At 44.2% G+C, this 15,043-nt stretch overlaps 1 protein-coding gene across 1 annotated transcript; it reads right to left on the bottom strand.

Annotated features, from left to right (window-relative positions):
* Nucleotides 1-451: 451 nt before the first annotated feature.
* On the bottom strand, nt 452-6,252 carry LOC137383252 (actin, cytoplasmic 2). Its single transcript, XM_068055779.1, has 6 exons — nt 6,157-6,252; nt 4,513-4,648; nt 4,189-4,428; nt 3,187-3,625; nt 2,905-3,086; nt 452-2,705 (listed from the first exon to the last, which is right to left on the bottom strand). Exons 2-6 carry the CDS (start codon nt 4,633-4,635, stop codon nt 2,562-2,564), a joined length of 1,128 nt encoding a protein of 375 aa, XP_067911880.1. The 5' UTR covers nt 4,636-4,648; nt 6,157-6,252; the 3' UTR covers nt 452-2,561.
* Nucleotides 6,253-15,043: the final 8,791 nt, after the last annotated feature.

Here is a 15,043-nt window from a genome sequence, read left to right on the forward strand (position 1 = left end):
CAGTGTACTCCTCCCGCCTCGGTTTTAACACTTATTCTTGCCGACACTCCCCATCTCCCCTGAAAGTACCAACTCTTACTGAAGTATAATTCCACGCTTGCCAGTAGCCTTCCAGGCTTCCTCTCTCAACTGATAACTTTTCATATGAGCCTCAAGCTTCAGAATAGAAATCATACCCAAGCTTGATATAGATGTCCAGTCTCACATTCCAACAGGTTTATTGGATAGTAATCAGTAGGAACCCAGGCAGTTTTTCCCCTCCATAGCTAGGAATATTGTAACAGCTCAACTGCCTGGAATTGAACACAGGACTTTCTGCTCTGTGTGACTTCAAGTCTGGTTCAACATCAAAATCCCAGGCTTTCATGCTATGTGCTTCACAACACACATTAAGAAATGCAGGTATGATTTCAGTCAGCCTACAAGACAGGTGACAGTATAAGACCCAGACTAAAAGTAAAAACATTTATTGAGTAAAGGACCCACACTGGGTGAATCAATATTCATTATCCCCATACAGCTATCATTCTTCAAGAAATGGTGCAGTTTGAGTGGATGTCAACAGGACCTAATAAAATGCAGAGGGGATATGCAAAATGTTTTGAATTTTGAAGCTTTTCCCAATCTCCTACATATACAGGCACAGACCAGGGGGAACAATCCCTGATCAGTTCTTAATCAACTGACCATTATACTATATCTCACTGCTCCAGGTGCAGAGGAAGAGGGAAAAAAATCAGTCACGGAAACAACTTTTGGTTGCTGTCCAGAGACCATGTGTCTGGTTTTGAATGACAAGATCATGAATGACTTATACCCTCGATGGTCAAAAACCCTGCTCTTAATCACTAACTTCACACACAAAATATAGCCATTTCAACAAGCTAGCAGCACACGTGGGGAATCCACCTCCTGTGAACATGGAAATATGGAAAATAGTTGCCCATGTATGTGGGATAAAAAAATGGCAACATGTTATTTCAGGCTGATGTCAGGTACAATTATGTAATTTGACTGTTTAAGAAATGATTTGAGTATACATGTGGCCAATGCAACCTGCACACAGCAGCTCTATCCCATATAGGGATTAGCTATATGAACAAGGTTTACGTTCTAGCCTTAGGACCAGTTTACTTGATGTGAGGGGAGATTTAATGATGGCATTCTCTTTTATAATCTACCAACCACTTGTGATGGGGAACAGTGCACCCACTCTTCAATTTGACTTATCCATAATCCAAGCTACAAGTCAGAGCATGCTCAGAAATACATTACTTTAAATTACATAAACTATCCCAACCAGTATTTAATTAGAAATTAGTTAAAATTTAAAACTTAATTGAAAGAGCAAATTGTCCCACTTACATTGGTGTCAGTGGTTCCAACAGTAGAAGGAATGCTTGAGATTCACATTAAAACCAAGGCACAATCTATCAGATAGACAAAATATCCCATTACTGTAACAGCAGGTTTCATCATGTTCAGCCAATATTTCTCTCAAGCTGTCAGATTACTTGATCTGGGTATCATACTGCTGGGGGTTCTACTTTAGTTATTTACTCTTCCCACTCCAGAACACCTAACCAACTGCTACAGGTAGCAACTTGGAAATTTATGGTGAATTGAACACACTGGCTGTGAGCTCAGGTTTCCCACTGGAAGTATGTAGACTCAACTCATTGATCTGTCAATTATTTGTATAGGCTTTATTAGCAAAAAGTCAATGGTCAGTGAACAATTTTGTAGATACTTAAATTGACCAATTATCTTGCATATATATTTGACATTTCACAGTCGGGCAACTGCTTAAATTTAAAATGTATGGACAAGCAGCCTTTTCAGAAAGAGAAACAGCACCCAAAAAGTGAAGTGGCAACTAAATTGAAGATGTTATGCCAGGAAGTCCCTAAAAATCATCAGTTGAGGAACTGGATACTACAATCTTCTAGGTCAGAATTTTTATAGCCAAAACAGGGATTGTATTGTAATTTAGTACAACTTCCATTATGTACAAAAATCTGGAAAAAAGTATTTTAAACTATTTTACAATCTTCAATTTCTACTCAAAAACAGCACAGCAAGTTCAATTTTCCATTTAAACATATGCACTTTATTGTATTAGTCAGTGTAGGTCCCACAAACTGGCATCACCAATGGTTCATCATGCCCAGGGGGTGTAAACCTCACTTGTGTTTGTATAAAGGTAAAGCTTTTTGCATACCAAAATCAAAAGGACTGAAAATTTAAGGCGGAAAGTACAAAACGGGACATTTTTCGGTTACATAATTTACATATAAGCAATACTACACAAGGTTAAGTATTTGCTCCCACTTTTTGGGCAGCCTTCACAGAGGCTTTAATAACCTTAGACAATGCAATCCTTTACATCAATATTTGGAATGACTAAATGTACAATTCAGTCCTTGAATGCATTGCAGAACTTCTGGGATGCTTGTTGCCAAAAATACCACCAACACCTTCATTGTTCCAGTTTTTATTCCTGAGACAAGCATTAAAGCCATGCCAATTCATCTCGCGCAATCGTGACAGTTACAGTCCGTTTAGAAGCATTTGCGGTGGACAATGGAAGGTCCAGATTCATCATATTCCTGTTTGCTAATCCACATCTGCTGGAAGGTGGATAGGGAAGCCAGAATGGAACCTCCAATCCAGACTGAGTACTTACGCTCAGGTGGAGCAATAATCTATAACACAAATGAAACTCATTAGTACTATAAGCTATACTATAAGTACTATAATATATATGTAGTAATTATGATTTGAGTTAGAGCATGAAAGCCAATTTTCAGTTCAATCTTATCTATGACTACTTAAAATGACTTATTTACTCCAACTAACTTTCCCTGGGAAACTTAAAGGATTTGAATCAAAAGCCTTAATTACCTTGATTTTCATGGTGCTTGGAGCCAAAGCGGTGATCTCCTTCTGCATACGGTCTGCAATACCAGGATACATGGTAGTACCACCAGACAGAACAGTGTTGGCATACAGGTCCTTTCTGATATCTACATCACACTTCATAATGGAGTTGAAAGTGGTCTCATGTATACCACAAGATTCCATACCTGTTAGCAGAAATAATTTTAATCAACTAATTTAGTTTTTTTGATAATAGTCTTTACAATAGTAAAATGTTAGCTGTTAAGCAGTAGCCAATTTACATACCCAGGAAAGATGGTTGGAAGAGGGCCTCTGGGCATCTGAATCGTTCATTGCCAATGGTGATTACCTGCCCATCAGGCAGTTCATAGCTCTTTTCCAGGGAGGAAGAGGAAGCAGCAGTGGCCATCTCCTGTTCAAAGTCCAGTGCAACATAGCAGAGCTTCTCCTTGATGTCACGGACAATTTCTCTCTCAGCTGTGGTGGTGAAAGAGTAGCCTCTTTCTGTTAGAATCTTCATGAGGTAGTCTGTCAGATCACGACCAGCCAAATCCAGACGCAGAATAGCATGGGGCAGGGCATAACCTTCGTAGATGGGCACAGTGTGGGTGACACCATCACCAGAGTCCATCACGATACCAGTGGTTCTACCAGAGGCATACAGGGACAGCACAGCCTGGATGGCAACATACATGGCAGGGGTATTGAAGGTCTCAAACATGATCTGTAAAGAGACAAGCATACATTAATCCTATAATACATTATAGGCATAATTTCTGCCTATAAGACACAAGTGTTGGTACTAAATATACCTGGAGGTATTTACATGCTACAACTTGTGCAAGCCAGAACCAAAGTCAAAAGTTATCATGCAATGTGTTTTCAATGGCAAAACCATGTCAGATCCAGAATAGAGATTTTTTTCACACTTACTAATGTCCATTCTACAATAGCTGTTTAGCAATATTCTCAACATCTGGAAGGAAAGCTTGGATACCATACTAAAAGTCAAAGTTTTAGAATTCCTTGAAACTAATCCTGCAATACCAGCTATTAATACAAAAAGTAGAACCGAAGAGATTAGAAAAGCACACAACATGCAGTAAGTTAATGGAACTCAAAAACATAGTTGAGAAAGCAAATGAAACCTTTTAATTTCCAGGAAAGAATGTCATCTTTTGACAGAATCCCTGTGAACAAGGATAGGAAAGAATGAAGGAAGACAGTTTTCAGATAGAAATGGTTGAGTGTAGCAAGGCAATTTGACAGTCATATTCAACTTAGTACCTGTGTCATTTTTTCTCTGTTGGCTTTTGGGTTCAGGGGGGCTTCTGTGAGCAGGACTGGATGTTCTTCAGGGGCTACTCTCAGTTCATTGTAGAAAGTGTGATGCCAGATCTTCTCCATGTCATCCCAGTTGGTGACAATACCATGCTCAATGGGGTATTTCAGAGTCAGGATGCCTCTTTTGCTCTGGGCTTCATCACCAACGTAACTGTCTTTCTGTCCCATACCAACCATTACACCCTGAAGAGATTATTATTAATATTCAGTTATCAAGAACAAAAAAGTGAAAGTCAATTAGTGACCATGCAAGCAGTCATTCCATACCTGGTGTCTCGGGCGACCAACAATGGAAGGAAAGACAGCACGAGGGGCATCATCTCCAGCAAAACCAGCCTTGCACATACCAGATCCATTGTCAACAACCAGTGCTGCAATTTCATCATCCATGGCTGTTGTTTACCTAAAAAGTAACGAAGTGTTTAGGAAAAAAGTATTCTATATTGGATACACTAGTGAAAATACTTGTAATGATGCACAAGTAATTCATCATTGCATAAATTGATAGTGCTGTAAATCAGTTCTGCTAAACATCTGAATGCCTACAAGTTTCCTGTACTTGTGCTGAAGTGGCTATTTCCTGCCCACATGGGCTTCTTTCACTTCCTGCACCTTGTTTGATGACGTCGCCCTGCATCAACAGCAGAGGGCGCTGGCGCCTGCAGAGCCCAGACAAAGACCCGAATCTCGCATGGCCATAAAAGGCAAGGCTTGTGCAACAGGCAGCGGCCTGGCACTCGGCCAGTTTCTGCGACTGACTTGGAACTCGGGACCAGCGGCGACCACTCCCTAAACTGAAATCGGCCGCGCGCGCGCGCACACACACGGTTACTTTCTCCGCGGGTGAAGGAAAACAACCTGCCGCCGCCCATGTTCTAATTACGATCATTAGAACAAAACCCGAGAACTAACGGATAAGCAGCAACTTTAGAAACCTTACAAGCATCTCTCTTCCCCCCCCCCCTCGTTAAAGGCGGCAACGGCACGCGGTGGCTGCCGGGAGTTGTAGTCCTAGAGCTGGACTGGGTGGGGCGCATGCGCGGCGGGGAAACAGCCACTCGGCCACAACACGGATCGGGCACCAGCAACGCGAACTCCCGAATCTTCAACCTGCTCCCGTCGGTAGGCTGGCGATACCACCCCCTCCCCGACTGATACTAGTTTTCAGTGATAAAGAAACCACGCCCTTATAACGCCCCCTCCCTTTTACCGGCTTCCCAACCACCTAACCCAGAGGTTGACTATGGCAGGAGACACCCCAACTTTCTAGTCACGGCCCGGTCACGACACACACTAGTAAGGCAGAGCCGAGAGCAGCCAAACATTTCCACCCATCCCCAGCACCTCCTCAGCCCGACAAAACCCCAGTACAGGATAGTTAACACCCAAGCGAAGCTCCCTCCGTCAAAACCAACTCCAAACATCTCCCGCCATCTTTCTTCTGGAAAGATCCAGCTTTCCCCCGCCTGGGGCAGGTTGTAGCCGCCCTTCCCCAGCCACCGCCTTCCCGCCCCACAAAACAGTTAGCTTCTATTACATCTCACAAAACAAACTCGTTTCTATGCTGAAAACGGTCATTTTTTGGAAAAAAAACGCTTCATTGACCGCATCAATTTTGCTCTGCCTACTCGCTGAAAAAGCGTTAAATGGTACGTCTGGGCTTTCCTACAAGTTGTTAGGAACCATAAAACACGGTTAACGACCACCCCAACATAGCCTTTTATTTAAAATACCCGGAACACAATTAATCCGAAATGGCTTGATTTTAAACAAACGTATGCTTTCAGCCAAATCCATAAAATCGCCCAATAATGTTAGAATTACCTTTTCCCCCACCCCCTATCTCGTGGGTATTTTGTTTGATATTAGCACCAGTTAAATGACTCTATTTTTAAAGTTTTAATTCCTTACCGTTAATTTCCCTCTACAGGTGCAAGCCTGGCCTCGCGCTCAGCCGTTGGGTTCAAATAGCCTCAGAGTGCCTCGAGCCGGCGTGTTCCTCACTCTTATACCGGCCTCGCGCGCCGGCCCCGCCCACACCCTTCTGTAACCATAAAAGGGAACGTTTGCAAAATCGCCATTCCCATTGGCTAAGCGTCACTGTCCTCCTCCCCCCCCCCCACCTCGTCCACCACCCCATCGCACCCCCCCCCCCCCCCCCCACCATCCCCTCCCCCACCCTCCAAACCAGTTACCAGGCGAAAGCTCACTTCTCCGTGGCCGCAATGTCCAAAGCCGCCACTGCACTGTGATAGTTACCCCTCCTCGCCCAATGCATGTCAAATGGAAATGACTGGGGTTTTATTTAGTATGTCCTTTCCTGCTGAAAGTGTTTTAATGTGTGTATTTGCTACTAACAACAAAAACACATAAATAGGTGGGAGCAGAATGCGTAATAACTTTTAAAAGGCTGGTGGATAAATATCTGAAAGATGAAAAAAAACAATGGAAAAGGGATGCTGGTGATATAGTTCTTTCAGGTATTGCAGGCGTGAAGGGCCAAATAATCTTATTTTGTATGGTACAGCTCTATGATTCCACATATATGTCACTACAGGTCATTTCACCACCGTTATGGAACTGATCAGACTGGATTTACTGTAAAACATGATTGTTAACTGAAATCAGAATCCAGGAGCGCTTGGTAAAATATACATAGTTCACAGTGTTAACATCATTGACTTTGCAACAGCTTGTAGTCAATGTCATTTGATAAGATTAATCCACTGTCTAATTTGAGCATTATATATATGTTCTGTTAGTTATAATTATGGATGAAACTACCCCAAGAACACACTTCTACTTTCTATATTTCAAAGCAGTGAAAATGCCTGTTAACTCTTTCCTTGCCCTGCTGCAAAACAGAAGCTTCAGAAGGTTAATACAGCAAAGATGAAACATTAAATGAAAGCATATAACAACGTATTTTTCTGTTTGTGTTCAGTTATACCATATCTTAGTCAGCCATCGATCTGGTCAGCAGGGGGTCCTCAATTTTCAACTGAGGTGGAATCACAAACAATAGTGGCACAGTGGTTAGCACTGCAGCCTCACAGCTCCAGCGACCCGGGTTCGGTTCTGGGTACTGCCTATGTGGAGTTTGCAAGTTCTCCCTGTGACTGCGTTGGTTTCCGCTGGGTGCTCTGGTTTCCTCCCATGGCCAAAGACTTGCAGGTTGATAGGTAAATTGCCCCTAGTGTGGGGAGGTGGTAGGGAATATGGGATTAATGTAGGATTAGTTATAAATGGGTGGTTGATAGTTGGCACAGACTCGGTGGGCCAAGTGGCCTGTTTCAGTGCTGTATCTCTCTATGACACTAGCAGAACACCACCCTCAGCCAGCTGTTCACAACCTCATCCCAATAGTACTCAAGTTATTTTCCCATTTATCATTGTTTTACATAGAATTACAGCCAATCACAGCACAGAAACTGGCCATTTGGCCCAATCAGTCCATGTCAGTTTTTGTGCTCCCCTGAATTGTTAACACATATAGGTATTAATACTTCTCTTTTATGTTAAAAAATCAGCATACTTCATTGGCCTGAAATAAAATATCCTCAGCATTATTTCAGCCACATTGTGAACTGGCAACTGCGAAGTATTTTTCAACTGTTTGGGCAATCGCATAATTATAACTCAAGATTCCAACCTAGAGCACCTAAATTCAAACCAAGGTTGACGGACGTATATCACATAAAAGTCAAACTTGACCAGTGTCACTGAGGGAACACGTGAAAAATGGTTGAGCGATGGGCCATCTTCTCCTCCCACACCAGCCACCTACCTGAGTTTGTTGACTGAGGAGGTGTGTTGATCTGTGGACCTGTATGTGAGCTGGGACTTCTCCCACTTCTCCCAATTTAACAGGATACTCTGGATGTGAGAATGGGAAAGAAAATAGGGAACAGTTCAAATATATTTACGTACAGCTAATTTCCTGTGCTCTCGTGTCTAAAATGGTAAAATTAAATTGTAATCTAATTGTGATCACAAAGGCAGTTATGAATGACAATAGCTAGCTTAATTTAGCACAGTAAGGCTATAAACACCAGGTCAGGCAGCATCCTTGGATAGGGGGAAGGCAGGGTCAATGTTTCAAGTCTAAGACCCATCGTCAGATCTGTAAAGTCTCTTCTGTGCCTTTGACATTTAAGGTCCTTTATATGAAGTATTGGGGCTAGTCTATGCTACTTAATCCAGTTGATCATAGATGCTAAAATAAAAGCAAAATACTGTGGATGCTGGAAATCTGAAATAAAAACAAGAAATGCTGGAACCACTCAGCAGGTCTGGCAGCATCTGTGAAAAGAGAAGCAGAGTTAACGTTTCTCCGAAGAAGGGTCACTGACCCGAAACATTAACTCTGCTTCTCTTTTCACAGATGCTGCCAGACCTGCTGAGTGGTTCCAGCATTTCTTGTTTTTATTTTGATCATAGGTGCTATTGGATTGTACAATGGACATCACAGTGATATTTTAAGCCACCCCACCTGTCAAGAAAGGGGCATGTGAGGGGGTAGAATCAGGCAAGTATACTTATTGCCCCGATGCACCTCAGTTCCTGCCCAACCATTGTAACCAAGTGGGCTTCCAGAAGGCTGAGGCTCCTGCTTCTGGCAGGTGGCCAAGACTCCCGCTGATGTCAGCTGGGAGCATCATGAATCTCATACTAAATGGGAACTTATGTTGCAAGTATCATAGAATAGAAGGCCATTCGGCGCATCAAGTCTGCGCTACCTCTTTCAAAGAGTAATCCAGTCAGTTCCACTCACCCATTCTTTTCCCATATTCCTGCAATTTTTTTTCTCCTTCAAGTATTTACCCAATTACATTTTGAAGGCTATTGAATCTATATCCACTACCCTGTCAGGCTGCATATTCCAAATCCTAACCACTTGTTGGGTAAAGCTTTTTCTCATGCCGTTTGTTTCTTTTACCAATCACCTTAAATCTGTGTCCTCTGGTTGATGATCCTTAAGCCATTGGAATCAGTTTCTCTTTATTTACTCTATCTAGACCCCGCATGACTTTAAACAAAATTATCAAATCTCACCTTAGCCTTCTCTCTTCTATGGGGAACAACCCCAGCTTTTCCAGTATAACTACCTGCGTGTAATCGGTCATCTCTGGAACAATTCTAATAAGTCCCTTCTGTATGCTCTCAAAGCCTTTATGAAAGTGTGGTGCCCAGAATTGGACACAATTTATTGGAGGTAATTTTACCATGCCCTCGGGGGTGAATTTGGAGGCGGAGGATGGATGGGGGTGGGGGAGGGGGCAAGGAAAATTAGGAAATATGACGTCAGACAGGAGTGCCTGCGTGTTCCCACCTCCTCCTGCTTTTCCCGCAGATGGCTTCTATGTGCTGATGGCAACCCGCCTGGCAGCACCAGGAAGCCAATCGAGGTTGTTAATGAAGCAATTAACAGGCATTCTCCAAGGACAGTGGAATTTTATTGGCGGCGCATGGGACCCCCACAGTGTCTGCAGCTCATCAACTCAGAGGAGGCGAGTGCAGAATAATATGCATTCTGCACGTTTAAAGAGCATATCGGCATGCCAAAGGTCATCCACAGGCAGAGGCTTGCAATTGCATGATTATCTCCTGGAGACTGATGTTACATATAGTGCTGGTGCTGAGAAGTGGCTGCCTTGTCTTCTGTCCATCTCGTGCCTCCATTTCATCTCGTCCTCACTTGTCCCATTCACCTCAGTAGCACTTTCACTGCACAGTGAAGGTTGCTGGCCGTTCTTGCAGTAGTGCATACTGAATCACCCTCCTGCCTCCTCAACCTGCCGCTGTCCCTAATTGGACAGTGATATCGTGGCATCCTCTTAATTGGATGCTTCCTGGAAAATGATACTGACAGTTCCGCTGTGGTGGCAATCGGGTTCATGATTCAAAAATGGTCCCATCATCCGTATTCAGTCCAGTATTCCAGTTAGCGTGAACTAGTATTTTATATAAGTTTAACATAACTTCTTGGCTTTTGTACTCTCTGCCTCTTTTAGAAAGCCCAGAATCCCATAAGCTTAATTAGCTGCCATGTTCATCTGTCCTGCCTTTTCAAAGATTTGTGTAGAAACACCTCTCAGGTCCCTCGCTTCTTGCACCCCCTTTAAAATTGGTACCATTTATCTTGTAATGTCACTGTTTATTTGTCCTACTGGTAGAGCATGCCAACTAGTCACTTGTACCCATGCTGTAGTCACGGCTATTATTTTGAAGGTGCCAAATAGCCGGCCCAATAGAGCTTGTTGGATTGAGGCCTCTCAAAATTGTCTGTCCCAACAGCAAACAAGAAAATAGCAAGTGTTGGGGCGGGGGGGGTGGTGGTGGTCAGGGAGGGGTGTCAGGAATGCGGAGGCTGGGGGCCCAGGGTGGCAGTGACCCAAATTAGTTTTGTTAACATCTGCTCCTTCTGGCTCCACAAAAAAAGCCCCATACTTACCTTGGCTGGTCCTCTTCAACTCCATTGGCCATGGAACTGGGCATAGTGTACACAGCAGTATGCTCCCACCACTTCTGACCTAGAATGGCAATTGGGGTCCTCGGACTGCAATTTTTGCATATTAAAAGGGGACTAGCATCTGAATTAGGTGGGTGTTTCAGGAATCCAGTTCTTGTATATTCCCTTTCAATACGTCACTGGCCTCTTCAATGCTGTTAATGGGCGAGTGAGGTGACTGATTTCATTTTGAGCCTGCCACCAAGTGATAGAAGTGAAACTGACGTCCCATGAGCTGGAGGCAATCGGATCAGTGGCATCTGTGTGTTACTGATCTGGTTGCAGTCGAAGTGAATTTTGATTTTGAAATTTTTTAATTTTTGATACTACCTTTTTTTTAAATTCATTCATGGGATGTAGACGTCACTGGCCAGGCCAGCATTTATTGCCCATCCCTAATTGCCATTGAGAAGGTGATGGTGAGCTGCCTTCTTGAACCGCTGCAGTCCATTTGGGGTAGGTATACCCACAGTGCTGTTAGGAAGGGATTCCAGGATTTTGACCCAGCAACAGTGAAGGAACGGCGATATAGTTCCAAGTCAGGATGGTGTGTGACTTGGAGGGGAACTTGCAGGTGGTGGGGTTCCCATGTATTTGCTGCCCTTGTCCTTCTAGTTGGTAGAGGTTGCGGGTTTGGAAGGTGCTGTCTAAGGAGCCTTGGTGCATGGCTGCAGTGCATCTTGTAGATGGTACACACTGCTGCCACTGTGCGTCGGTGGTGGAGGGAGTGAATGTTTGTAGATGGGGTGCCAATCAAGCGGGCTGCTTTGTCCTGGATAGTGTCGAGCTTCTTGAGTGTTGTTGGAGCTGCACCCATCCAGGCAAGTGGAGAGTATTCCATCACACTCCTGACTTGTGCCTTGCAGATAGTGGACAGGCTTTGGGGAGTCAGGAGGTGAGTTACTCGCCTCAGGATTCCTAGCCTCTGACTTGCTCTTGTAGCCATGGTATTTATATGGCTACTCCAGTTCAGTTTCTGGTCAATGGTAGCCCCGAGGATGTTGATAGTGGGGGATTCAGCAATGGTAATGCCGTTGAATGTCACGGGGAGATAGTTAGATTCTCTCTTGTTAGAGATGGTCATTGCCTGACACTTGTGTGGCGCGAATGTTACTTGCCACTTATCAGCCCAAGCCTGGATATTGTCCAGGTCTTGCTGCATTTCTACACAGACTGCTTCAGTATCTGAGGAGTCACGAATGGTGCTGAACATTGTGCAATCATCAGCGAACATCCCAACTTCTGACCTTATGATTGATGGTAGGTCATTGATGAAGCAGCTGACGATGGTTGAGCCTAGGACACTACGCTGAGGAACTCCTGCAGTGATGTCCGGGAGCTCAGATGATTGACCTCCAACAACCACAACCATCTTCCTTTGTGCTAGGTATGACTCCAGCCAGCGGAGTGTTTTCCCCTGATTCCCATTGACCTCAGTTTTGCTAGGGCTCCTTGATGCCATATTCGGTCAAATGCTGCCTTGATGTCAAGGGCAGTCACTCTCACCTCACCTCTTGAGTTCAGCTCTTTTGTCCATGTTTGAACCAAGGCTGAAATGAGGTCAGGAGCTGAGTGGCCCTGGCGGAACCCAAACTGAGCGTCACTGAGCAGGTTATTGCTGAGCAAGTGCCGCTTGATGGCACTGTTGATGACACCTTCCATCACTTTACTGATGATTGAGAGTAGGCTGATGGGGAGGTAATTGGCCGGGTTGGACTTGTCCTGCTTTTTGTGTACAGGACATACCTGGGAAATTTTCCACATTGCAGGGTAGGTGCCAGTGTTGTAGCTGTACTGGAACAGCTTGGCTAGGGGCGCGGCAAGTTCTGGAGCACAGGTCTTCAGTACTATTGCCGGAATATTGTCAGGGCCCAAGCTTTTGCAGTATCCAGTGCCTTCAGTCATTTCTTGATATCACGCGGAGTGAATCCTCTTGGTTAGCTGTTCTCAATTGGCAATGAAACCTTCTGATGAGTGCTATTCTAGTACTGTACTGGGTGGACAAGGCAAAAGAGCATCAGCAACAGAGTTCTCAATAACCAGGAGAAGCTGCAGTTGGACCTCCAAGAAGCAGGTGAGGGGGCTGTCTTGCAGAAGGCTTTACCTACCCAATAGGCTCTAAAGGCCAAGGGTGACTTTTGTAGAAATAATTGAGGAGTAGTGCCTGAGTAGGCAAATTGCTTAAGACCTTTGCCAGTTCCTGTAGGAGGACCTGCTGCCTGCCACGCCAGGGAGCCATACCGTGCCGGTGACTGTTAAGGTGATAACCACCTTGAATCTGTTTGCTTCAGGATCGTAGCAGGTGCTGCTGGCAAAATCTCATGCATCTTGCAATCAGCGGTCTATAAATGCACCGAGGAGGAGACCCATGCAAGGGCAAGCATTTTGTTTCACATTGATGGCAGCAGTCAAAATGAGGGAGGCTTGGGGCTGGTAATGGCTGGCTTCTCCCAAGTGCAGGACACTATTAACTGTGCTTGTGTTGTCATCAGGCCACCTGATTTGTGTGTTTCACCATGTGCAGACCCATCAAAATTCATTATCTATCCCACTGGGGTGGGAATCTCCGTGCTGGTGTTTGGGATGGATGGAATGCAAGACAGTGTTTCCTCAGGAAGGATGTCCTCATCTGAGCTGTCTTTTTCTGGAGGTTGGTGCTGCTAAGAACGACATAGAAGAAAGGGGCAAAAGCCAATGGCCTCTCCATGCCTATTGCTACCTGTTCTGGATGTCCCACTTATTTCCATCACCACCTGCTCCATCTGGGTTGGTTCTTCCTCATACTGTGTGTTGTCTACTCCTGGAGAAGAGTAAAGAGGGTGCTATGTGTGGCTACAGTGAAGGTAAGTTTACATGTGGGGTTTCTGCATGCAGTGGGTAAGTTGAGAGGGAAAAGAAGCAACATGCTAGGAGAATGGGGATTTCTTGAGCAGAAAATAAGTGGCTTGAGTGTGAATTGAGGAAGGTGCAGTTTCAGAAATTAAGAGCAGATGAGAAGAGCATGCCATGAATGGAAGCAGTGAAGACAGCCAGCAGGAAGTAAGTGCATGTTAGGAATGATCATGAGAGGTGAGATAATGTGCCTTTATGATTGTGGCAAGGGATATGATGCAGGAATGATAATTGCTCTGTTTGCTGAATGATGGAGGGGAGGGACTGATCAGTGCAATGCAAGAAATGAGGAAAGAAGGAGCTGTACTCACCTTTGCTGATCTAGTGAGGTCATTGAGCTTCTTCCTACAGTGGATCCAGGTCCTTGAAGTGATTGATGCTCCTGCTCCTAACTTCCTCTGCCACCTCTAACCGTGTTCTTTCCATCTTGTGGAGGAGAAACACTTCCCTCCTGCCTCTGACCTCTGCCAGCAACAGCACTGTCACAAAACCTGGGGGTAATCTCAACCTCCCCTTCCAACCAGGTCCACATTCCAGCACAAGAAGAACAGGAGATGGAAAAAACGATAAATCCCTTTAAGAACTTGCACATGCCTAGCAGATGCTTGAGATGTTCCATTTTTGTGATATCGTGGGCGGTCTGTTACTTGTGAGCAACACACATGGCACAAATACAGCTCTGTCATTACTGCAACTTTATGTACAACACAACTGTCACTAGGCCTCAGTACAAAATGTAATGCAACAGGTCTCCTTAACAGGCAGGGACAATATCTTTTCAACTGTTCAGATCTCAGCAACTCAACAATATTTAGAATATGACTGACTTTTCTGCATGGTGTGTGGTAATCATATAATCACAAAAGGCATTGGAGCAACTATTGCATCCTTATATAAGCACTCTCCTTGGAAACAGATGGTTGTAAAGTTTTTTCTCAGGCTGCCTCAGTTGAAAACCAAGCTGGTAGGTGGAGCATATTTCCTCTTGGTCAATTCTGCAATGTCGCTGCTCTATCAAAGGGCAAATCTCATCTTTACCTTCACAAGTTTGGAGACAGATTGTTCTGATGATATTTGCCAGAGTATTGACATTGTTAACTTGGACGACATAAATTTCCATTGTTGTAGCTCTGTGCATGACATCAAAAAGATGGATCATTTGTATTACGCAGATCTGTGCCAGTGACACACACACTGCAACAGAGTAATCTGTGCTCTGAAAACCTAATAATAAAGCAAGGACGAGAAGATTGCAGCACATCGTGCAGATTTGCTCTGACTTTTTAACTTGAGTGCCTCTCCTGTTCATGCGCACAAAATAGAGTTTTCATCTATACTGTTTTGCACATTTCTAAATACACATGAAAGTAGGTCATTCTTGCATGCAAAATGTAA

This window comes from Heterodontus francisci, chromosome 24, assembly GCF_036365525.1.
Source record: "Heterodontus francisci isolate sHetFra1 chromosome 24, sHetFra1.hap1, whole genome shotgun sequence".
NCBI classification, from domain to species: domain Eukaryota; kingdom Metazoa; phylum Chordata; class Chondrichthyes; order Heterodontiformes; family Heterodontidae; genus Heterodontus; species Heterodontus francisci.